At 41.0% G+C, this 24,830-nt stretch overlaps 2 protein-coding genes across 2 annotated transcripts; one reads left to right on the forward strand and one right to left on the reverse strand.

The window, feature by feature from the left end:
* Window positions 1-650: 650 nt before the first annotated feature.
* Window positions 651-14,493, forward strand: LOC120709849 (ABC transporter B family member 4-like). Its single transcript, XM_039995486.1, has 12 exons — window positions 651-917; window positions 6,422-6,476; window positions 6,635-6,810; window positions 9,344-9,565; window positions 9,669-9,907; window positions 10,253-10,778; window positions 10,866-11,139; window positions 11,553-12,171; window positions 12,533-12,761; window positions 12,851-13,117; window positions 13,205-13,468; window positions 13,553-14,493. Exons 1-12 carry the CDS (start codon window positions 651-653, stop codon window positions 14,195-14,197), a joined length of 3,783 nt encoding a protein of 1,260 aa, XP_039851420.1. The 3' UTR covers window positions 14,198-14,493.
* A 1,400-nt stretch (window positions 14,494-15,893) lies between these two features.
* On the reverse strand, window positions 15,894-17,112 carry LOC120709850. The gene is made up of 4 exons (XM_039995487.1): window positions 16,691-17,112; window positions 16,333-16,596; window positions 16,142-16,252; window positions 15,894-16,041 (listed from the first exon to the last, which is right to left on the reverse strand). The coding sequence occupies exons 1-4, from the start codon at window positions 17,110-17,112 to the stop codon at window positions 15,894-15,896; spliced, it is 945 nt and encodes a 314-aa protein (XP_039851421.1).
* Between the last annotated feature and the right edge of the window lie 7,718 nt (window positions 17,113-24,830).

Raw genomic sequence — 24,830 nt, forward strand, 5'->3', positions numbered from 1 at the left:
CATATAAATATCATTGAATCGGTAGTTTATAGTATGTGTATATTTGTTTTTTTTATCTAGAATGATATAGAACTGATGTACATGATTTTCTGAACAGAACGAATGTTTCTTTTGTAAATTTTGTCCAAAAGTTTTTTTGTATCACCGATAAATTCCCGATATATCCGATATTCCGGTTTACTGGTGACCACCGAGATTTTAAAAATACCGGTAGAGAAAACCCTGCTGCCAATAGCCCCAGACCCCAAGTTCCAGCTCATTGCTGATCACGATCAAGGGATGCCGAGCGCTCGGTGTTTAGTTGCTTTCATGAGCTCATGCCGTCGGCCATTGACCAATATATTGGCATGTGTGTTGTTTACAGCGGTGGTCTAAAATTAATAAGAGCCTCGTATGGTTTAATTTTTGCCTGGCATCAAGCAACACGAGGCCTTTTTTATATACTCCTGCGTACGTCAACTTAACCACTGCGCCTGCACCGTTGATGCGCGCTCTCCCAGTCACTAAGCAGCGAATTAACAAAAGCTCTATCTCCCGCCGGGGCCGGGGTCATCGAAGTCTCGATGATAATTTAAAGGTAGCAGTGGCCGAAGCCCTAGACGAAGGGATCGGATTCGAGGCTCACAGCTGGTTGACTATAGCTCTCGTCCATGAGAGGGAGCGGCGAGACAGCGGCCGGCGGCCGTGAGAGGCCGCCGCCGGCGGTGGGCAAGGCGGCCGCCGTCGGGACCGTGCCGTTTCACCGGCTGTTCGCGTTCGCGGACAGGGCGGACGCCGCGCTCATGGCCGTGGGCGCGGCCGCGGCGGTGGCCAACGGGATGGCGCGGCCGCTCATGACCTTCATCATGGGCGACGTCATCGACGCCTTCGGCTCCTCCACTGATGGCTCCTCCGACGTCGCGCACAGGGTCTCTAAGGTAATTAAGTAGCCACGTGCATGTGCGCAGCCTATTTCTTCCTGCTACATGTTCATCTTAACTTGTTGGAACACAACTAGCTAGTTGGTGGTGGACACAGATTTTTAGTCCAGTCTCAGGAGTTTCATGCATGAGCATAGTCACATAGACTGAGAACTAGGTAACTGTGCCAGATGAGTTTCATGATGATGAAACTCTTCTCGCATTCTATGAAACTCTATTCTTCTCTCTCCTTAACATATCAGCAAAATTGATGATATTTAAGCCATGAAACTTTCCATAAAATTTCATTGAGACTGGCCTTACACAACATAGACGCCAATGCCAACACAACGTCGGCGCCACACCAAGCCGACAAACTCCATTAGGGATTTTTATTTTTTTCACTTGAATCTCGGTGAAAACTTTTATTCTACCTGTGAACATAAACTTCATTCTTATGTTTTCGACACGAGTTCTCAAGGTTACTAATTCAGGTGTAAGTAGTGAAGAAATTAACTTCATGGTTTAGAGTGTGTGTAAATAGTTGACAAAATACATCAATTGACCTATCCGGGGTGCTGTCATCCATCATCCGTCCATCGCCCATTGCTAGTGCGGTACCATTGTAGGCTTGTAGATGGATAATGTGATTTCCGTGCTTGGAATTTTTTGACTGTTATGTTTGGAAGCTTCTTCCTGGCACTAGGAGGGATGGGGACCTGCTAGTTTACAGTCGCCCATTAGCAGGGCTCCTTCTGGTCGAATTCCGACAAGCTGTCTGGCAGGCCAATCAAAGGTCAAGTGCGCTCGCCCGCCGTTCCATTCTTTTTGTTATCCAAATTTGTTCAAATACAAATATTCTTTAAAAAGTTATATGAAAATTTTAGACAAAAAAGCTTCCAATACAATCTGAAACCAAAGATTCGAGAACAAAATTGTGAAATGGAAAAAAATCGCAAAAACTCAGAAATAGAAAATTGAAATAAAAACTTACATGCAAAATTTTGTTGAAAAATTGGGAACAGACATTAGGGATTCAGGATAAAAGTTTTTAAATCAAAATTTAAAAGTAAGAAAAAAATTAAAAAATATAAGCAAAGAATTGGGAGCAAAAGTAGGAATACAAAGAAAAGAGAGAGGACCGAACAAAAAAAAGTGCAGCCAGGATCCGAAGAACCCAGCGCACCTATCGCCAGGGGGAGTCTATTCCTCGCACGCTGCGATGGGAATCCATCCCATCGCAGAAGCACCCTTGTTCTTCCTTCGCCCCGGCCTCTGCTCCCTCACCTCCTCCGCATGCTTCGGCATCGGCACCCCCTCCGCAGCCGCCCTCCAACGGCTGCCACGCTAACCTTTGCTTTTCTTGGTGCGTTCACTACTCGAAACAGGTCCTTCCTCTATCGAATATCCCTAACTAGCTTTCCAAGCCAGATGCGTTATTTCCAGCCACCGCCGTGCCACCTTCTCCTTGCCCCCACTGCCGGCCACCGCCCATCGGGGGTCCGGCCAACCCACCACCACCAACGGGCCGCCGCCGCCCCCAGCCCCCTCCCCTAGGTCCGAGGCCTCTCTCTCTCTCTCTCTCTCTCTCTCTCCCCGTGCTGCCTCTTGGAAGAGTGCGAAAAGAGAGAAAAAAAAATAGAGAGAAAATGAACGGGATGTGCGGAGGTGATATGGCTATAGTGAAGCAGCGAATGATCAAGCGTGGGGTCCGCCAGTGCCTAGTTTTAAACGAGTCGAAATCGACCGCTGGACCGAGAAGTTACGGTCAAGTGTAGAATTAGCTTCTCGGGAGGGATGTGCATCAGAAGAGATTAAGGGTAATGGAGACAATGACAGTCTACAATCAGCTTTCATCAGAGCAAACCATCGCTTTTGCACACATTGACAGAGCTTGGGGTCCACTCTCTCCAATGCATGTAATGCTCAGTTTTTTTGAGGAAACATACAATGCTCATTTGATGTCCCTCCTTGACTATGAGGTTACTATGTGCCTATGTGTCACTATTTTAGCTCCCCTGCCCTTTATGCTCTTGGCTAATGTCCTGCTGGTGTTTCCCTTCCAATACTACATGTTGCTCCCTGCCATCACTATGTAAGAAACGATCTATAGTGACGTGCATAAAGATGACGCGTTGTTGTTGCGCGTCATCTTTGCGATATGGGTGACACGCGAAGATGATGCATGTAACCTTTGACACCTTGGGGGGCCTCCCTAAAATATTGCCCGTCACCTTTTTATAACATAGGTGACGTGCAACATCAAAACATGTCACCTTTGTTATAGGTGACGGGCCACATCTATGGTCCATCACATATAAGTTTTATATAGGTGACAGGTAAATTAAAGCATGTCACCTATAAAGTTAGCATAGGTGACGGGCTTTGACAAGTCAAAGGTGACGGGCATCGTCAAACCGCGTCACCTTTGTAATGATATAGGTGACATGCAACATCAATGCACGTCACCTTTGTGATTTTTTATAATATTTGAACACATGATTTTTGAAAAGTTTAAATTGTCTCCAATTAAAAAATGGTCTATACAAAAGTTGCATGTCCGAACCAGATCTACAACTTTGTAGTCGAAATGTTTTTCAGTTGAGGTTGTTTTGGCACCCAAATACATGGTTTAAATTTTGAATTTTGAATTTTCAAAATTTTCAAATGATCTCAGATGGAAAAAAGTATATACGAAAGTTGCAGGTCGCGACCAGATCTCCACTTTTGTAGTTGAAAAAAAATTCATTTGAGATCGTTATAACTATGAAATTGGTTATATAAGACATTTGTAAGTGATGATAAAAGGAAAATATCTCATTGTTGGTCACATGTGATGGTGTAGCCTAGTCGTAGGGAAGGGTACGCGCGAGGTTGATGTTGCTGGTTTGAATCCTGGTAATGGTAGAAAAAATCGCGCGACTTGAGGTGCGAGCGCGGTGGGAAAAAGAAAACATTTTTTGATTTTTATTCACACTGAAAATATTTATTTTAACATGCAAAAGAATGATGTACGTCACCTATGTGTTGACATAGGTGACAGGCTAAGACTAATGCTCGTCACCTTTGTGGTGCATAGGTGCGTCACTTTTGAGTAGTCATCAGTGACATGATAAATAATGTCCGTCACTTTAGGAAGATGATGCCTGTCACTATATATGCCTTTTCTTACATAGTGCATGCTGACTGTAAAATTTGTACCCTTTTGCCTTACATGCCTAAGAATGGCAGGGAGGTTGTTGCCAATGCACGCGGTTTTTCTACTTTCAATGGAACTTTTTGTTTTTTTGGAAAAAAATTTGAGTTTCAGTGTTTGCATAATTAATTTAATGGTTAGAACAATCTTCTTCTTCTTTTTTGTTGTTGTTGTGGAGAACTAGCTAGTTCTATGGTTGTGGGTGTGGGTCTCACACGAGGCTAACTTTGGTGACAAGGTAGCTAGTCGACTGAGTGTCGTGGCTTTGGTTAAGGACAAAAGGATCCTTGTTTGAATTTGGCTGAGTGGAAGTTTCTGACTTGGGCTTAGCAATTTTTATAGTTTGTTTTTCGAGGCGGAGGGGAGAGTTATGAAGTACTGATCGAGCTTTTGCACCATTCAAGCAAACACAAATAGGACCCTTGCATTGGGAAGGAGAGGATAGGATTTTGGCCATTGTGTTTTTTTATTTTATTTTATTTTATGAAACAGGTCTGGTTCTAAGCTTTTTTACTCTAGCTAGGACCCCCTTAAGACCTCTTGCTGTTGTGTATGAGGTCGGCTCTAATATCTTAAGACCCCATCTATTTCCTACAGTACGGGTGCTTACAAGAGAGACTCTAGCTAATCAGAGATTCCTGGGAAGTATCTTCCTTTTGCCATACGGAGCAGTAGAGCAAACTCATGTTCGAAGTAGGCCTAGCAGTTCTGTAGAGAATGGACTTTTTGCTTGAAGACGACTCTATTTCTTTCAACCCAGATGCTCCAGGTCATCAAGATCATGATTTCCATGGAGAAGGGGCAAGAGATAACTGCCTTATGAAGTTATGAAGAAGTTCATACAGTTTTAGTTGATCATTTACTTGCAAACCAATTGCAGCTTAACACAATTTAGAGAAGGGGGCATTGTATGAAGAGATGAAATAGAGATTCCTCTATACGGGAGGAGCATATAACATAGGAACAATTTTGAAGGATCATGTTTTCCTCTTCAACATCGAGCTAGTATTTAATCTATCCTCGAGTAAGAGAAAAGGAACACTTTTATGTTTCATTTGGCAGGAACTTTTGGAGAGCCATGAGAAAGCGTGTACCTATATTAAGCTATAGCCTATAGAAATTATTCCTCCAAATATATGTCCACATTTCTTCCAAATTGCTGTACTCATATCTAGACTTGATCATTTAAAGGGTGACACCGTTGAAAGGCTTACAGAGAAAGAGAGGCAACTGAAAAAAGTTGATGTAGAGATGATCTACTCAAATAACCTGGTTGAGTGAGTATTCTTTTTTTCTGCAAAAGAATATAGTTCTTGGAAGTGTAGTGTAGGAACTAATCCATTCCAGACATCATTCCAAAAAGAGTCAGTTCTTCTATTGTTGGGTTCTGGTGCTGCAAGGCCTTTGTAAGTATCTAACAACTTGATTATATCTCTCCACCAGAAAAAAGTTTTTTTTTGTGATTCCTAGTAATATCCCATTGGAATAATAATTATTCCATATTAGTTTGACCCACCGGAGATTCTCATGATTGAAGAATTTGTGTAGATGCTTCATAAGCAAATCCTCATTTTGACAATTAATCTATTTTACAAGATTCCATGTTTGACAATTAATCCTAGAGAATAAAAGGACTTTTATTATGGTTTGAAATAAGTAAAGAAATAATGATGATGATGATGATAATACAAGGTTTTCTTTTCTAGTCAGAAATGTGAGACAAACCCTACACAAAATGATATATAGTGACAGGAATTGTTGGGAGTGTTCATAAATCATTGGCACTAATATAAGAATCAAAGTGTACCGGTCTTGTCGGTGTGTTACCGCCAAGCCCACTGAGAGATACCCTCGAGGTGGTTGATTGCAGACAGGGACTCGCCGAGATCTGAACTCGAAGGTGCAAGAAACACGTAACTTTAGACAGGTTCGGGCCGCCAAGAGCGTCATGCTCTACGATCTGTGTTGATTTGTATTGCATTAGATGATTGATGACGTGCGTATGTTTTGGAGGGATCCCTGCCCACCATTATATAGTCTCGGGGGGACAGGGTTACATGGAAATCCTAGTTGAATACTAGCATAGAGTCATCCTAGTCAAACATGGTCAAGTAGTTTCCTTGTATGTCGACTAATCCTATGCCTAATCGAGTAGTTACAAGAGGATAAGGTACATGGCATGTGCTATCCCTTACTCTAGAATAATCTACGCTTTTAAGCAGTCCCACTGTTCCGGATCTGACAAGTCCTTTAACTATTATTGTTTTGGTAGGGTGGCTTGCTCATCATTATTACCTTTGACCAAACTCACATTTCTTGTTTTCAGGTGATCGTGAACTTTGTCTATCTTGCCATTGGGGCAGGAGTTGCTTCAACACTTCGTAAGTGGATTTCTTATTCAGAATCATATCATATCAGTAAAGAAGTAATGTTCCATTGTTCTTTTTATCTAAAGAATCTTCCTAGAAACCAATTCTATTGTTTTACAAAAAGTTAGAAACAAACCTTTCTCAATCTAGTAGTTTCTTTATTTTGCTAGAGGTATCATTGTGGACAATTGCTGGAGAAAGACAAGCAGCCCGAATCAGAGCCCTGTATCTCAAGGCTATTCTAAGACAAGACATTGCATATTTTGACATGGAAATGAGCACTGGGCAAGTGACTGAAAGGATGGCAGGTGACACATTTCTCATTCAAGATGCCATAGGAGAGAAGGTATACTATTTTGAGACATTGAAAAGCTATGAACTATGATAACATAAACTACATCCACCTATTACATAAAGCTCATCACCATTTTGTAAGGCCCCATCACCGATGGTTGGAGGGGACATTGGATTTAAGTCGGCAGTGATAATATTGTGTACCACTGACATTTTGGAACATGCAGTGAAGATGATTATCACCGCTGGTTAGAGCCATGAGCCTCGAATGGGCGGTGATCACCTTCTAAAAAACAATAAAAATAAATACACTATTACATAAAGCTCGTCGCCATCACTGCTAGTTTGAGATGTTGGATTTAAGTCGGCAGTGATAATAAGCATATTATTGCCATTTTGGAACATGTCGTGGAAATGATTATCACCGCCGGTTTGAGCCACTAACCTCGAATTGGCAGTGATCACATTTAAAAAAACAATAAAAATAAATATATAATAGTGAAAAAATTAAATCAAGCATCTACCACATCATCACCCATTACAAGGTCGTACGCATGGCATTTTTCATGCAAAATACACAAGGATGCATTCATAAGGATTTGAACTCACACCTTGAAGCCTCACACATACCATTCTTACTACCACACATAAAGTCTCTTATGATTAATATAGGGATGCTATTGCTTTGGGTTAAGTTTTTTTGAAACTTATAATGTAATATTTGACCATGAAAATTGTCAATGAAAAAGTTGTAGATCTCTTTGAGTACTACAACTTTGATGTTGACCTTGTTTACATATGTGGTCATTTGATATGTTTGAGTACTTATATCAAATAGTTGGACATCTAAACAATCTCAAATGAAAAAAGGTCAAGTATAAAACTTTAGATCTTATTGGGCTCTGTAGTTTGAATGGGTGGCTTTTCACCACCGGATCTAGCCAAGATTCAGCAGTGAAAATAGACATTTTTATCATCACCGCTTCGTGGCTTGACCTAGTAGTAAAAATAGCATTGTTCACCTACGTAGACGTTTAGCCCATTTGCGCGATGTGTAAATGATACATATATAGGGGCTAGCCGCATCCATTTAATCTATCATACATTTATCCCGTTTAGTGACCATTTAACCCATTTAAATGACTATTTAGGCGACTGCCTATTTACCATTTATTGTTTAATGGTAAATGACCAACTATTTAGCATTTAATGTTTGGGCTAACACTGAAGAATGATTATCATCGCCAGTTGGAGTACCAAAGTAGCGGTGAAAATTGATTTTGTTTTCATGTTGGTTCCATACAAAATGATGATAAGATGTATAGAATTTTCTAGCTAATTGTTTGATCGCAAATCTCTTAGCTTTCATTGGACCATTGTTCACCAATCCTCTGGTTGTACATCCGCTTATATTATTTCCATGGATAAAAGTTGCTATCTATCGTGGCTTGAGGCTGGAATTGTAAGGGATCCCTCCCACACTTAATTGTTGATGGCAATTAGACTTTCATTTTAACCTTGTAGTTTGAAACTTAAGATGATTATTTGGCTATAAATAACTTTAAAACTTAAAAGTTATCAACTACAAAGTTGGAGATCACATTGAGATCTACAATTTTATATAAAAATATTTCACCAACTCAGTATAAATATTTGTAGTTTTGGAATATCCCACCGGAAACTCATGACAACCCTTTGATTTCATATCTCCATCATAAACTAAGTAAAATTATTGCATATATTATCATTTCATCATGTAATTACTACTTTTATAATTGATTTCTTATCTAACCTACATATCATCATCTCACTTTGTTATTACAACTATTAGTGATGATACTACTTAACCACTCCATATACCACCTTATATGATTCTTAATAACTTAAATCATTAGAGATGGCACAATATCTAACGATGGTCCATAGAATATATGTGAGATGTTGAATGTGAGACTTTTTAGGTAGTGCATATAACAATTGATTGATGCAGCATGTACCATTATTCCACATGCACTTATGCATCGACCTTACAATTTAACACAAACTAAACACTTTCTATGACAAATGATCATAAGTGAATAAACAAATAAATAAATAAATAAATAAATAAATAAATAAATAAATAAATATAGTGCTCTTCTTGTAGGGGAAAGGGTTTAGTGCAGTTAGTTTTATGTTATCAAAAGTACACATTGTTTGAGTTATCGACTCACCTTATGTGTTGGATGAATAGTGCTATTAGACAAAAATATGAGTTTGAGTTCAAACCAACTGCAGTTAGTTAATAATATATCTAATTGTTGTGCAATGCCCCACATTGGTAATAAAAATACAGAAGTTGTGAATATCTACAAGTTCATGAATAGTGAGCTCGTACTATCTTTGTTTTTCTTGCTATTAATGATGTGAGTTCATCTTATTTAGCATTGTCTATTTTTTCTGTTAGAGATGGTGAAGCCTAAGTAGGGCTCGGTTCATCCAATGTTGACATATATGAATTTCTTACTGAATGTATCAAATTTTGTAATTATATTTTTAAATGAGTAAAAAATATTTATATAAGTTAGTATACATATTCTGGTTAGGTTGGAAGGTCCATACAACTCCTTTCTACTTTTGTTGGTGGCTTCATTATAGCATTTGTGAGAGGATGGCTCTTGGCTCTTGTTATGCTCTCAAGCATTCCTCCGATTGCTATTTCCTTTGCAATCATAACTAAGTTGAGGATAAGACTCTCCACCCACATGCAAGCAAAATATGGTGATGCTGGAAATGTTGTAGAACAAACTCTTGGGGCCATCAGAACGGTTAGTGCAACTAGGCACATGTTTGTTGTTATTCACCTTACATATCACTAGTAACTACCAAGTTCTGTTAACTTTGTTTAATTTACCTACTTATGCTTTGAAGGTAGTTTCGTTCGGTGGTGAGGAACATGCTATAACAATGTATAACAAGTTAATAAGAAAAGCGTATGAATCCTCATTATTGGAAGGTATTGTAACGGGACTTGGACTGGGTGCCATGGAGCTATCCTTGTTTTGCAGTTATGGATTAGCAATCTGGTATGGATCAAGATTGATAATTGAGCGTGGATATAATGGAGGCTCAGTTATTTCGATTATAATGGCTGTCACGATCGGTGCAATGTAAGTTTCTCATGCATCACATTATAAATAAAATATTCTTAAAATATGAAATAGTAATGATGATAATGAGCTATGTTTTTAGATGGACATGCTTCTGCCCTCATGTAGTTGTTTCTATCTTATATTTCTTAAATGCGAGGTATATTATTTTGCACTTCCCAAGATGACATTGTCATAAGTCACAATATTAATTAAACTTCTCGAGAAGGTTTACATCATGGTATTTAAATAGGCATTCTCATATCTTATTTACATCCATTGGTTTACATCATGGTATTTAAATAGGCATTCTCATATCTTATTTATATCTTTTGCTGATCTCAGTTACATACTTCTCTTCCACAGGTGCTTAGGTTTGGCAGCACCATCAGTGACTGCTTTCGCAGAAGGTCAAGGAGCAGCATATAGAATGTTCAGGACAATTGAACGACAGCCAAATATTGACATATATGATACCGCGGGCATCGTTTTGGAGGACATCAAGGGTGATGTTGAATTGACGGATGTTTACTTCAGCTATCCTACCAGATCTGAACATTTGGTATTTGACGGATTTTCATTGCGAGTACCAAGTGGCACTACTATGGCCCTAGTTGGAGAGAGTGGCTGTGGGAAGTCGACCGTGATCAGTTTAGTGGAGAGATTCTACGATCCACAGGCTGGACAAGTCTTGATTGATGGAGTTGACATTAGAAGAATGAATCTTGGGTGGATAAGAGGAAAAATTGGTCTTGTTAGCCAAGAACCAGTGTTGTTCTCAACTACGATCAGGGAGAACATTGCATACGGGATGGAAAATCTAACACTTGAAGACATCAAGGAAGCTACCGAGCTTGCGAATGCAGCCAAATTCATTGATAACTTTCCAAATGTATTATAAACTTATATGTCCATTATTGTAAGTTTGTTGTTAACTTTATGCTATACAAATAATAATGTGTTGCTTGTAACCTAACAGGGTCTTGACACAATGGTTGGTGAACGTGGAATTCAACTATCTGGAGGCCAAAAACAAAGAATAGCAATTGCCAGAGCAATCGTGAAGAACCCTAAGATCTTACTACTTGATGAAGCAACTAGTGCATTGGATATGGAATCAGAGAGGGTAGTACAAGAAGCTTTGAATAGGGTAATGTTACAAAGGACTACAATTATTGTTGCTCATCGTCTCAGCACAGTGAAGAATGCTGATGTGATATCAGTCCTACAAAATGGGAAGATGGTCGAACAAGGTATACCATTTGGCAATGTTTTCTTAAGTACAAATCTAGAAATATATATCCCTATCCACAACCTTTTCAAAAATTGTTGTTCCTAAATTGTCCCCATGTTCTGTAAAATTTTAGGTTTGACAATATATATTCGTGTTAATGTTTATGTTCCAGATTACTCATTTTAATCTTTGTAGTCTGTAATCCTGAGAACACAATTTATCTATATAATATGAAATGTCATAGTTAAGGCACTAAATGGAAGATGTTTCTATTAACTAATTGATATATATTTGTGATATTCCATTAATTACTTTGTTTTAACTACAACACAACCCGGCAACATTAGAAAAGTTGTCAATTTTTATAGTAATAAATCTTAGTTTCTTTTGCCTGACATGATATTTGACCTTGTTTGTGTGAACTCAACGCAGGTTCACATATAGAGTTGATGAAGATACCTGAAGGTTCTTACTCTAAGCTAATTCATCTACAAGACACTCAGCAAGAGGCAGAAACTTATCATACTGATCCAAGAAGCAAAAGTTTCTTTGAGAGATCAGTTAGTAAAGGTTCATCTTCTATTGGGCATAGTGATAGGCACTCTTTCTCTGCCTCACCTTGGATACCTGACCCAACAGAGTTTAGTCCTGCTCCGAATATAGAGGATGACAAGACACATAAAGTGATGCCAAATGGTCCAAAGAAAGCTCCAATTGCTAGGCTTTTCTATTTGAACAAACCAGAAGCTTTAGTTCTTGCACTTGGTTCTATTATTGCTGCAATGCATGGAGTCATTTTGCCATTATTTGGCACACTGATTTCAACTGCAATAAAGACATTTTATGAGCCACCAGAAAAACTACCAAAGGACTCCAGGTTCTGGGCTAGCATGTTCGTTGCACTAGGCGCTTATAGTTTTGTTCTGAATCCAGTAGAGTATTTCCTATTTGGATTAGCAGGTGGGAAGCTTGTGGAGCGCATAAGATCATTGATGTTTCGAAGTGTAATGAGCCAAGACATCAATTGGTTTGATAAACCTGAGAACTCAAGGTGTGTATACCTTTTTAACATGATGTTTTGCAATAATATGTTTTGTTACCATGCTCAGTAATATTCCTCCATATTGCCATTTTCAAAATCTACAAGCGTGAAATCAATATCCTACTAGTTGTTTCTAATGAAACCTTCAGTATAATATTTTCACCTTAATCTTGCAAGGAGTAAATAACAATGCTTTCAATATCCTGGAATAAGTTTCTGAGCACTATGATAAACTTTTGGTACATTACTGCGATATTACTCATTGTTAAAAACCTTTATCATGAATGTGTTTAGACGAATAGTTACAAATGCTAATTGGAAGTAAACAAAAAAAATACATTCCTTTGAGAAGCTTTAATTTTTGTTTCAGTGGATTGATAGGTGCCAGGCTATCGACCAATGCTGTTATTGTGAAACAACTAGTTGGTGATAACTTAGCACTTAATGTGCAGACTTTATCAACTATTGTATCAGGCCTCACAATAGCAATGGTGGCAAATTGGAAGATGACACTGATTATAACAGTTGTGCTGCCCTTAGTCGGTTTGCAAGCCTATGCTCAGATGTTGTTTCTTAAAGGTCTCAATAAAAATTCAAAGGTATATTAAACGGATAGACCATTAGTATTGTTTGTACAATTATTTCTCATATAGAAAGTATCTTTGTCTAATTGCTTGGTGGGATGCAGTTGAAGTATGAAGAAGCAAGTCAAGTAGCAAGTGATGCAGTTGGCGGCATGAGAACTGTGGCATCATTTTGTGCCGAAAAGAATGTGATGAAAACATATGAGATGAAATGTGAATCTCCAATAAGGCAAGGAATAAGGGAAGGTGTTGTTGGTGGCTTGGGACTTGGCTTCTCATTAGCTGTATTCTACTTTGCGTATGCTCTCTGTTTCTACGTTGGTGCAAAGTTTGTTCAGCAAGGAAAGGCAACATTTCCTGAAGTATTTAAGGTGCACACACATTCTTATATATACCAATACTGCATCATTTCATTTTTTTTCCATGTTTTGGCCATCTCATGATCCAGCGGTTGTCAGGTGTTTTTTGTATTAGTTCTGGGAGCTGAAGGAATCTCCCGATCAAGCGCAATAGGTGCAGACAGTAATAAGGTTAATGATGCAGCCACCTCTGTCTTTGAAATTCTTGATTGTAAATCCAAGATTGATTACAGCAACGAGGAGGGTGTGACCATTGCAAGCGTGAGGGGTGACATTGATTTCCAGAATGTATGCTTTAGTTATCCACTGCGACCAAGTATTCAAATATTCAAGGATCTATCACTGAGTGTTCCTTCCGGAAAGGTGGTTGTTTTCATCAGAACTAAAAAGTAGCCTACACATTTTCAAATGATGCAGAACTTAACTTTAGTGGTGTTGTCCTTGCAGACTGTTGCACTCGTTGGGGAGAGTGGAAGTGGGAAGTCCACGGTGATTGCACTGCTTGAGAGGTTCTATGACCCGGATTCCGGTAGCATTTTTCTTGACGGCATTGATCTTCAGACCCTCAATGTAAGCTGGCTTCGGCAGCAAGTGGGGCTGGTTTCCCAAGAACCAGTACTGTTTAATGACACCATCCGCGCCAACATTGCTTATGGGAGGCAAGGGGAGGCTTCCGAAGAAGAAATCATTGCTGCTGCTGAAGCAGCCAATGCACATGAGTACATCTCCGCCCTTCCTGATGGGTACAACACCATCGTCGGCGAGAGAGGGATCCAGTTGTCAGGTGGGCAGAAGCAGCGTGTTGCCATCGCTAGGGCCATTATAAAGAATCCCAAGGTGTTGCTGCTCGATGAGGCAACGAGTGCACTGGATGTGGAGTCGGAGCGAGTGGTGCAAGAGGCTCTAGACAATGTGGTCATTGGTCGGACGACTGTGGTGGTGGCACATCGCTTATCGACAATTAGAGGCGCGGATATCATCACTGTCTTGAAGAACGGGACAGTAGTCGAGAAAGGGAGCCATGGTGACCTAATGCAGATAAAGGATGGCATCTATGCTTCACTTGTTGAGCTCAGCTCTAGTTCTCAATAATCTCAAACAGAGACCTGGACATTATTCACAGCTAGCATGATGAGCACCTTCACTTTTGGATATGGAAAAGGTGGCTACGCTACTCAAGCTTACATGAAACAATGAGTTCGCTTATGTCTATGTAAAATGTCATTTAATGTTTGTGAAAAGTTTCATGGAACAAGGTATTTGAATTGTTAAGTTGTACCTGAATTGTTAAGGTACATACGAGATGGGTGATTTGGAAGTATATCTCCAAAGTTGATTATGTTTCATTATGTCGATTGAATGAAAAGATATATTTGGGCCATGGACTATCAAGAATGTGTATACATGTATTATTTGAATAAGCATACTGAATATATTGGTTAGCTAGGGAAATGACTCGTCTTGAACGAACTCATAATAAAAATGTTTTTTAATTTTAACATATGAATCGAGAATGATTGTAAATGAAAAGGCCTGAGTTTAGTATTGCTCAACACATATCCATTTACTGAATATACTAATCATGCATGATATTATTCAAACATAAATCTGGACCCATATTACGGTATGCATGCATGATCTGTATGTGAAAATAATTGGTAGGAGATATCTACTGTCCTGCAGCCACAATATTTCAATTTTCTATTACACCGTTGAAGCCTTGAAAGTATACCGGACAAGTTCATTTAAAATAGCAAAAAAGAATTAGTTATTAGCTAGATGGATATGTTACCTCACAAGGATTCCACCTTAAAATTGCATATGCAAATGATGGTATATGGAACATCTCACAGTTATATAGTCACCTTAACATTTTTCTAGGGATTTTCTTTTTCTTTTTGCACTACTACAAAAAACCTTTGTAGGGGCGGGCTAAACCATATTTGTAGGGGTGGATGGTGCACCCGCCCCTAATCTCTGCTCCTGGAAATCGATTCGCAGGGCTGGGCGACCGCATGTGCCGCCCCTGGAAATCGATTTTCAGGGGCGGTACACGCCCAAAACCGCCCCTAGAAATGGATTACCAGGGCGGTTCGTGGGGCAGACCGCCCCTGAAAATCTATTTCCAGGGGCGGCTCATGCGGTCGCCCAACCCTGGAAATGTTTTTCGGGCCCACAAAAAAAATAATATAGCGATTTGAAATATGGATTCCCGCTTTTATGTTCTATCGAGCTAGTTCGCAATTGAATGTCAACTATATTGTTCTATCGAGCTAGTTCACAATCGAATGTCCTAGTGATCGACATGGAACCTTTCATAAATATCAATAAATACGAACGCAAAATTAAATGTAGTGATTAACCACACACATGTATCACTACAAAGCATATATAACTAATATAGTACATCATTAAAATTGTATCTTGAATGCATGGTTTTCTCCTATTTACCGACGCTACTAGAGGAGGCACAGTGCTTCTTGTTCTCCCACTCACAAAGACCAAGATATTTACTCTCCATTGCTAATTCACTGTGTTTATCATAAAATGTTCTCTTCGGGTTGATCACTTCGTGCATGATGAAACGGCATAAATCGGCGACTACTTCTAGAAGTTGTTTCTCATGAAGTATCCCATAGTTCCTTTTGGGATGGTCCTGAAATTAACGAGAATCCATGAAAAAAGTAAGCACAAGTGTTAGATATACACAAAAATAATGTAACACATGTAAATCTATGCGTAATAAATAGTAGTCCCTTACATTTTCAGGATCAATTGTGTATCTCCCTTATACCCTGAGATGCTCGCACAAGTAATACCCGCAGTACACAGAGCAAGCAGGTTGCTTGTGGAACGAAAAGTGTGTGCGTAGAGTCATTTCTTTAGGCTTCTCAGGGGGATGAGTACCATTTAATGCAATATATTGCTGGTAAGCCCTGTTTGAAAAAGATAGAAGTGAGAAGTTAGTCTATAAATGCATGTTATTTATGCGAAATTTTACATGATGTACGTATGAAGCATAGTAAGTGCACTAACATTCTGAGGATGAATAAGAAATCAGTGTATGTTTTCTTTGGCCAATCCAAGGAGTCGAAGACAAGGACTCTTCCAATCTTGGGTTGCAGTGCAAAAGCGATCCAGTGATTTCTGCAATATTAAATATGTATTTTTTTAGCTATGAATCGCAGCAAGTGTATATTGTAACAAATGATTAAAAGTAGAAGTACCTAATGTTATATGGTGCAAAAATGACATCAGCATCATCTTCCCATTTTTTCATCATTTTTGCTATGTAGGCCGCCACCATCTTCATGGCCTCTTTGAGGTGAAATTTTCGTTCCTTAGCTATCTGCGCAGGCGTCTTACAGTTCTTGAAGAGATCATGGTCCTCTTTCCACGTATTTGGCCTGTTGTGCTTGGCCTCACAAATTGCTAGAGGATCAAGATACTTGATCCTTCTACCTAAGATATATGCATCACTTGTTTGCATCCTGTAGAATAGAATTATATAATTAATAAGATATGCGTATATATAGTAGTTAAGACAATAGCATAAAATAAATTAAGTATCAATGAGGCACTTACATGCACCATAGTCTAACCATCTCGATGTCAAGTTCTTTGAGGCAGAACATAGCGTGGATGTCTTGAAAATTGAACAAGACATCAATGATGCCAGGGCCTGCAGGTCCAAATACTTGGGAATAGTATGGAGCGGATATGGTACGAAGCCCAAGTCTGCATGCCCTAATGTACCAATTATGCATCCGCTTCATTTCACTTGGAACATCCTGGAGGCACCAATCAGGTAGAAGTGGCTGTCTGTACGTAAACTTCTTAGGACAATCAGGCAAATCTGGAATTTCATCGACCCCGACTACTTGTTTGAAGTTCGTGTCAGTGCGGGGCTTGGAAAATCCTGATCTTTTAGCAGTAGAGGTTGAATCATCTTTTGACTTCGCCTTTGTCTTGTCCTTCGCTTTAGGCTTTGGATCAGCCTGCTTCATGTTTGCCTTGTGCCACAAGTCTGCAATCTCTTTCCCGTCCTTTAGCTCCTCATAGGCACATATCACTCGCGACACCTCATGCGGCGGCTGTTGTTTCTGTGCTACTATTGGAGCCTTTGTCGGGGCCGATGATCGCGGGGTAGGTGGAGATGCCTCTCGGGATGTAGCCGGTGGTGATCGCGGGGCAGGTGGTGATGCCTCTCGGAGTGGAGCTGGTGGTGATGCTTCTCGGAGTGGAGCTGGTGGTGATCGCGGGGCAGGTGGAGTTTCCTCTCGGAGTGGAGCTGGTGATGCCTCTCGGGATGGAGCCCGTGGTGATCGCGGAGCCTGTGGTGATGCATCTCGCGATGGTGGAGCCGGTGGTGATCGTGGAGCAGGTGGTGATCGCGGAGCCGCCGATGGTGATGCATCTCGCAGAGCCGGGGGTATTTGATCAAGCAGTACGATATCTCACTTATGCCAAAGAATTGTGCTGCCGACACATTGTCCAAGGCAATTCTTCCCATCTGCAGTGGGGATGTCTATCTCATTATACTCATAAATTGAATTCAATAGTTGCTCCACTTGTACGCATGCATGCAGGGGTGCGACTGGCTTCCCCTCAAATAAACCCCCGACGGGCTCCACCAGGGCCTTGGCGACTTCTTTTGTCTTCCTGGCCTTGCCAATCGGATAGAGCAACAAGAAGGGAGTAGTAGTTATTATTCTATCCACCGGATATAGCTCTCCAGTGGTCGAGGTGACACTGCTATGAGCACATGTACTCGGTTGGGCAAGTACCAGAGGAGGCGCTGGCATGACCACCAACTGGTTTTGCCCCACCTCTTGCGTCGAGTTAAACAAAAATAGCCCGACTGCTGGTCCACAACTGTTGCCCTCAACAAATCCTTAAGCTTTGCCTCCATTGCAATCTCTGCCGCTGCCACAATTTCTTCTTTGTAGCGGTCATGGCTCCTGTACCTTGACCGGTCCTTCTCGAACCCATCCTTGAGGCTCAACTTAGAGGACAAGCCTCTGACGCGCCCTCCATGCTCCTTTGACCCAATTGCTGTACTCAGCACATCCCTCTCCCTATGTGGTTTGAACTTTCCTTGTTTTTGAAGCTCGGCAAGTTCTAACATGTTGTCTGCCACCGCTTCGGTCTCGGGGCGATCAAATTTTGGCTTTCCTTCAACTATTTTTGGCTTCCTTGCTTTAAGCCACAACCATCCACGTTCATCCAATCCTTCGTAAGGATCCGGCTGCTCGGCAGCTATTGCTGCCTCTCTTTGACGCCGCCATTGGTCCACCTTCCTTTGGTACCCACCTGGCCCAAGACGGACTTTGTGTATGTTGCTCTGTGCTAGTTCTCGATTTTTCTGGCTAAGGGCTAGAGCTTCTTCAGTGGTCTTTTGTCGAACAAATTCTTCCCACTGTGCTAGTGTGATGTCCCCAAATTCTGAAAATGGAGTTCGACCTTTCTGGACGTACTCGGTATTCAGGTGACTTTTCCACCGGCAAAAAGCTTCACCTAGCATCTTCGTAGCATAATACTTAACTTTCTCTGTTGTTCCTCTTGGCAGAACGAAAGTACCGCTCAACAACTGCCACATTGCTTCTTTCTTGCCCGCGGGAACCAGCGGCCAATTGGCAATTGTTGGATCCAAAACCATTTTTGTTCTGATTATAGCACCGATGGCGTTACAGAACTTTGCTGCCATCTCCGGGGGTTCTACGGGCTCTCCTGCCGCGCTAACTGCATTAACAGTATACTTCCCTTCGGGGTAGTGGTTTCTTCCTCGTTGACCCCATTTCCTTTTGTTTTTGTTCTCCGAGGACATAGTTGCAGGATCAGGGCCCGAGTTTGCATTGCCTTCCTCTGTAGGGCTAGGGGGTCGGTGTCTGCGCTTACCCCTTCCTGTCTCTGCCGCCTACATGGATCATACGATCCGACAATTCGTTACACGTAGTCTATGAAAACGTATAGTATGGGTTCAATCTTATATGCATTACCTGATGTGGTTCCGATTCGTAATCCGGATCAAGTTCGTCCCTTGAACGGCTTTGTCTTGGTTCAACAAGGAATGGATCAAGCGGATCTTGCCACTTGCCATCGACCCATGCCCCTTGACCAATCCTAGGACCCTCCTCGTCCTCAGATACGGAATTGCGGTCGTACTCCTCGTCCCACTCAATCTGGGATGCAATTTTTTCAAGTTCGTCACCACCCTCACCTTGTGGTGCGGCTTCATCCCTTCGAGATGAAGATGGCAACGATGGATCCATCTACGATTTTTTCACTACATAGCCATCGACGATATATTTGAATTTGCAATTTAAAACAAAGTAAACAATAGGACATTTATAAAACAATGTTAAATACATAGTAATATTAACAATTAAGAAAAGTAAAATTTCAGATAGTAAAATATTGACTTACAAATTTCACATACTCATGTTGACATGTACAGTCAAAAACATGTATAGAATAATTTGTAGCTCAGGTTGACTTACAAAGTACTCAGGCTGAGATACAAAAAATTATTAGCTTACGAATTTCTAAAAATCAAATTCATATGTATTGAAATTACATTAAACAATATCACATGTGTAGAATTCAAATTACATTAAAATACATAGTAAAATTAACATTTGTAGAATTTAAACTAAAATTCATAGTAAAATTCAAATTTACTATATTGAGATACAAAAAATTAAATTCATGTACTCAAATTCAAATCTACAAATTTCTAAAAATCAAATTCATATGTATGTTAAAAATACTAGAGTCCCTGCAAACAATACATGTACTCAAATTTTGCACTACAGTCCCTGCCAACAATTCATGTAAAGACATTTTGCACTACAGTCCCTGCCAAAAAAAATAGAAAAGCAATTGGGTCCCTGCGCACACTGCACCTTCACGGCGTGGGCGCGCGGGGAGGAGTGGAGGATGCGTCGGCGCACGGGGAGGATGGAGGCGCGCTGAGGAGGCGGCCGGTGTCAGGGAGGAAGCCGCCGGGGCCGGTGCCGGGGAAGAGATGGCAACACGCGGAGGCGGAGGCCGGACGCGAGCGAGGAGGAGGCGCGGCTCTTGTCCCGACCGAGAGGAGTGTCGACGCGCGGGGAGGAAGGAGCCGGGGCAGCCGCGCGTGGCCGTAGATCCGCGCGGAGGAGGAGGAAGTCGGTGCTGGCGGCGAGTGGAGGAGGCCGGAGGTGCGCGCCGCCAGGGCCCTGGATCCGCGCGGGGAGGGCGCTGCGGGGAGTAGCGGCGTGGTGGGGAGGACCTACTGCGGGGAGGAGCGGCGGCGAGCGCCGAGGGGCGGCGGCGCGCAGGGAGGAGCGGCGGCGTGCAGGGAGGGCGGCGGCGGGAAATTTCGGCAGCCTGTCGGCGTGGTGTGTGTCGCGCGCCTCAGGTTGTTAATTTTTCTAAGTGTTGGGAGACTATATAGTGCAGACATTTCTAGGGGCGGGCTAAGCGCCTGTCCGCCCCTAGAAATAATTTTTCCAAATTCTCTGAAAATTCATTTAATGCAAAATAAATAGTAAAACACATCGAAAATTCATGAAATTTTTTTACATACGTATACTATGCTATGTATCACATAGGAAAATATAAAAACCATATTTCACTGAATTTAATGAATAAAAGTGTCCAAACTACAAAGTGACCCTATACACTACATATCTCATAACCCTTGAGACCAACTTTGTATTTTGCACACTCATAAACAATAAAAACTATAACTTAAGTCTTTCATAATTTTGTCTAGTTCTATAGGTCAGCATAGTACTATGGCTTAAATTTCATTAATTTTTGATGTAAACTACTATTTATTTTGTATTAAACGAATTTTAGAGGAATTTTGGAAAATGATTTCTAGGACCGGGCCGGGCCCTGGGCCGCCCCTACAAATAGATTTCTAGGGGCGGGCCAGCTCCCTGGCTGCCCCTAGAAATAATTTTTTATTTTTTTTCCAAATTTTGTTTAATGCAAAATAAATAGTAAAACACATTGAAAATTCATGAAATTTTTTCTATAATCATATTGTGATTTTGAGAACATAAGAAAAATACCTAAGTCACAGGTCAATGTATAGAGTACATTGAACTGTTCAAACACAAAGACCTCAAATGTTAATATAGTAACAGGTGAGATTCATACTAATAATTATTTCAAAATACAAAAATTCATGAGATATTTAAGCTGTAACAATTCTCCATTCGCCATATTTGCGTGCTCATGGCTTGTCGTCTTTTCTTATGCCTGCTTCTATAATCTTCATCTTCTATGGTAGATCTTGTGACACCCTAGGTGTCTGCGTAGTAGAATTGCATTTATTTTATGCATCATGTGTTTATTTTACTTGATCAAGGACCTTATTGTAAATATATAAGGTCAAATGTGTAATTATGATTTAATGTAAGGTTTTTCTATAGATTAATTTGAATAGGGAGAGCAAATATTGCTTTTGTGGAGAGTTTATTTGAAAAATTTAGTGTAATCATTACATGGCAGAAAATTTTACTCTTAAGTCTAAATTTGAGGTGAATTTGCAATGGAAAAGACAAAAGTCCATTAAATTCAAAATCCTTCCTTTGTTTTCAAAATAACTCTTTAACCTTTGGTTAAATCAATTTTTGCACAACATCAAAGTTGTAGATCTTGAAAAGTTGAACAACTTTCATGTTGGGCACTTTTTCATTTGAGCCCTAGGTTAGAAGTTATTTTTGGTTTACGTTGGGACCCCTGAAATTTTTGGATTTTGCAAAGAGGTCCAAACTCTTTCTTCCACCTCTCTCCCTCTCTGCTTCAGCGCCGCCGGCGCTGAGCGCCGTCGCCCACCGACGAGGGAGGCCGCATGCCACCTCCTGCTTCGCCTGCGGCCTCACGTGGCACCTCCGCAACCTCTAGACCCACTTCCCCGCGCGCTGTACCCCTCCTCCCCTCGCCACGTCGCCCCAGCGAGTTCTGCGGCCGCCACCTCGCCGCCGCCATGGCCAGCGCAGCGCAGAGCCTCGGCTCCCCAACTCGCGTGCGCCCCAGCACCTGGATGAGTCCCGCATCACTTTCCCCTCCTTGCCTCGCTCGCTCTCTGCCCAGAACCTCCGGAACACCGCCGCCGACCGCCTGAGCTCCGACGAGCTCGAAGCTCACTGTCGACCACCCCCTGCAGCCCTTCTCCACCCACGCAGACCCCACTATCAGCTCCGCCTCGACCTCGCACAGCTCGCAGACCCCTCCTCCTCGCCCAATCCCACCAGAGCAACCTCGCCGCTGTTTCCCGAGCTCCAAGCGCCGCTGCTCGCCGTCGACAACCTAGCTCCGACCATCCCCTCGGCCTCCCAAGCCCACCCAGAGGTGCGCCCTGACCTGGTGAAGCTCCCACGCCTCTCCACCCTCGTCGCCGGTCTCCCTCGCCGCTAGGATTTGGCCGGTCAACGCCCACCCCCTGCTCTAACTCCGGCCAGGGTCATATCTGCTAGGATTTGAATTCTTTTAGGGGCCTGTCTGCAAGATTTCATGTCTTTTCCTTTTTGCTTTTAGGCTGGACTTTGAAAATGCCTAGAAATTTGTAGAAAAATCAGAAAAAAGCAAATCAAAATGTTTTGGAATCCTTGTTACAAGAACTATAAGTTTTGTTACATGCATATTTTCAGTTCTGGTTTGTATTTTAATCCAAGAAATAGAATATAAATAGTAGGCTTTATTTATTCTAGGAGTTCTATCAGTAAATTCATGTGATTTTTGGCTAGATTATGTCTTGCAGTGTTGTTAGCATCTGGTAAAAATTTGAAACCTTTTTGACATCATTAGCTATGTCAAAGTTTCAAGATTCTTGAATATACTAGTTTTCCTAATTTTTTTGTACTGGTAGAAATAATCAAGTTCTATGTGTGAAACTTTTTCCATGATCGCATGTTACTAAAACTTTGCTGTCGCCCAAGTTTGGGAAATTTTTGATCTGTTTAACTATTTCTTTGATTTAATGCTGATTAAGTAGGATTTAATTGTGATAGATAGTTCCCTTGATTACAAAATTCTGATAATTTTTGTAGAACACTCTGTTGGTCGTGTGTTCATGTCTGTAAAATTTAGGATCCAGAATCTCTATAGAACTTTCAGTATTAATTAGTTTTATCATATGTGGTTTATTTTTGTCTAATTTATTACTTCAGTTTTGTGACTAGATAAATTCTGAAAAAGTTATGACGTCTTCATAATCATATGATGTCTGTTCTAAAATTTTTTGAGCTTCTTAAGTGTTGTAGTTTGTCCTATAGAATTCAATCTTGCTCTAAGTACTATGTGAATAATTGTTTTATTCTGATTAAATGTCTACATGAAATGGCATGAATCATACAGGGAAGATTACTCTATGTACATCCTGTTTGAAGTAATTTTTGTTGAATTTAAATACTATTTGTGTACTGAGTTACTCATTTCTTTGCAAATCATGTTTGACATGTTATATAAACTATTTGAAACTTACTTTGTAAGTTTAATCAAATTGTCTTGTGATGTTAACCATGTTGTTTTGTGTAGTAATCGTTGTTAAATAACTACCCTATAAATGCTTGCCCATATGAATGTTTGTTTGCTTAATGTTGGACTACAACTTTATCGTGAAGTGTGTTTGTGTAATACTGTTCTTGCATCACATGTAGATACGACTGCTCTAGCGGACGGGATGTACGAGCTGATCCCAGAGTCCGAAGAAGGAGATCAAGAGGCCCAACTGAACACCACTGTACTAACTAAAGACCCGGACCAAAATCCGGAAGAGCCCAAGGCTAATCTAGCTAGTGACTACCGAGAAGGCAAGCCCCGGACATAACACATATTTCAAATTATTACAATTTATCATTATTACTTACTTGTGCATTTACAGTTCTTAGGATTTGAATTGAAATCCTAGATGCATGATCCTAGGAACCTATGTACTGAACACTAGACCTGAGTTCGAATAATTGCTAAGCTTATAGGACCGGTAAAAGTCGAGTGATTGCCTATCACTCGCGAGCTCTATAGGAATTGCTTGTTTACTTTCTGCTATCAATATAAGGACAACAGACTGGTTCGTGTTCGATATCATGACCTTGTGTGAGACCCAGTCTGTGTTGATGAACTTGCTAAGGTCGCGGTGTGTGGTAGCGGTGGTTAAGTTTTTGAACGTACTAGCCACATGCCGTAAATATGGTACGCGGTAAGCCTAGTAGCCGATCGGACCGGTGAGTGGATATACCTTTCACTCTCTCTTAGAGATAGGTTTTTATTTATGTTTATGTTGAGCAACACCGCGGCTACAGGGAGGAAGGTGGTGCCCTGTAGTTGGGGAGAGTGACCCTATCCACAGGTCGGAATGAAAGGTAAACGGTTGTTTGGGAACGACCCGATGATGTTCCAAACTTGTGTGTTAGGTCTGCCTGGCCAGGTTAACAAATTTCGATTAGAATCGTCCGCTTCTCACGGTTTGGGACTGCTTGATCCCTTTGCCACACAGAGTAATAAGAGCAACATTACTATGATCAATCTTGATGTTTGACTAAAGTTCTACCATGGTTGGATAGGATTAGTTGCTTACATAGAATGGTTAATCAACTAGAATATGGAAAGCGAAAATGTGAAGTAAGGACCTACTCTTTATTGCTTTTCAGCAAAAGGAAACCAGAGCCTTACAAAACCCTGCATAGTCTAGCTAGGTAGGTTAAGTATACCCGTTGACGGTTAAGTTTTG

Source organism: Panicum virgatum, chromosome 5K (genome assembly GCF_016808335.1).
Source record: "Panicum virgatum strain AP13 chromosome 5K, P.virgatum_v5, whole genome shotgun sequence".
Classification (NCBI taxonomy): Eukaryota; Viridiplantae; Streptophyta; class Magnoliopsida; order Poales; family Poaceae; genus Panicum; species Panicum virgatum.

Coding starts and splice junctions, on each gene's coding strand:
- LOC120709849 (XM_039995486.1), top strand. CDS start 651: ATGAGAGGGAGCGGCGAGACAGCGGCCGGCGGCCGTGAGAGGCCGCCG. Junction 918..6,421: donor TCGCGCACAGGGTCTCTAAG/GTAATTAAGTAG, acceptor TCTTGTTTTCAG/GTGATCGTGAACTTTGTCTA. Junction 12,172..12,532: donor GATAAACCTGAGAACTCAAG/GTGTGTATACCT, acceptor TTTTTGTTTCAG/TGGATTGATAGGTGCCAGGC.
- LOC120709850 (XM_039995487.1), bottom strand. CDS start 17,112: ATGAAGCAGGCTGATCCAAAGCCTAAAGCGAAGGACAAGACAAAGGCG. Junction 16,253..16,332: donor TTTGCACCATATAACATTAG/GTACTTCTACTT, acceptor TTAATATTGCAG/AAATCACTGGATCGCTTTTG. Junction 16,042..16,141: donor TTCTTATTCATCCTCAGAAT/GTTAGTGCACTT, acceptor TTTTTCAAACAG/GGCTTACCAGCAATATATTG.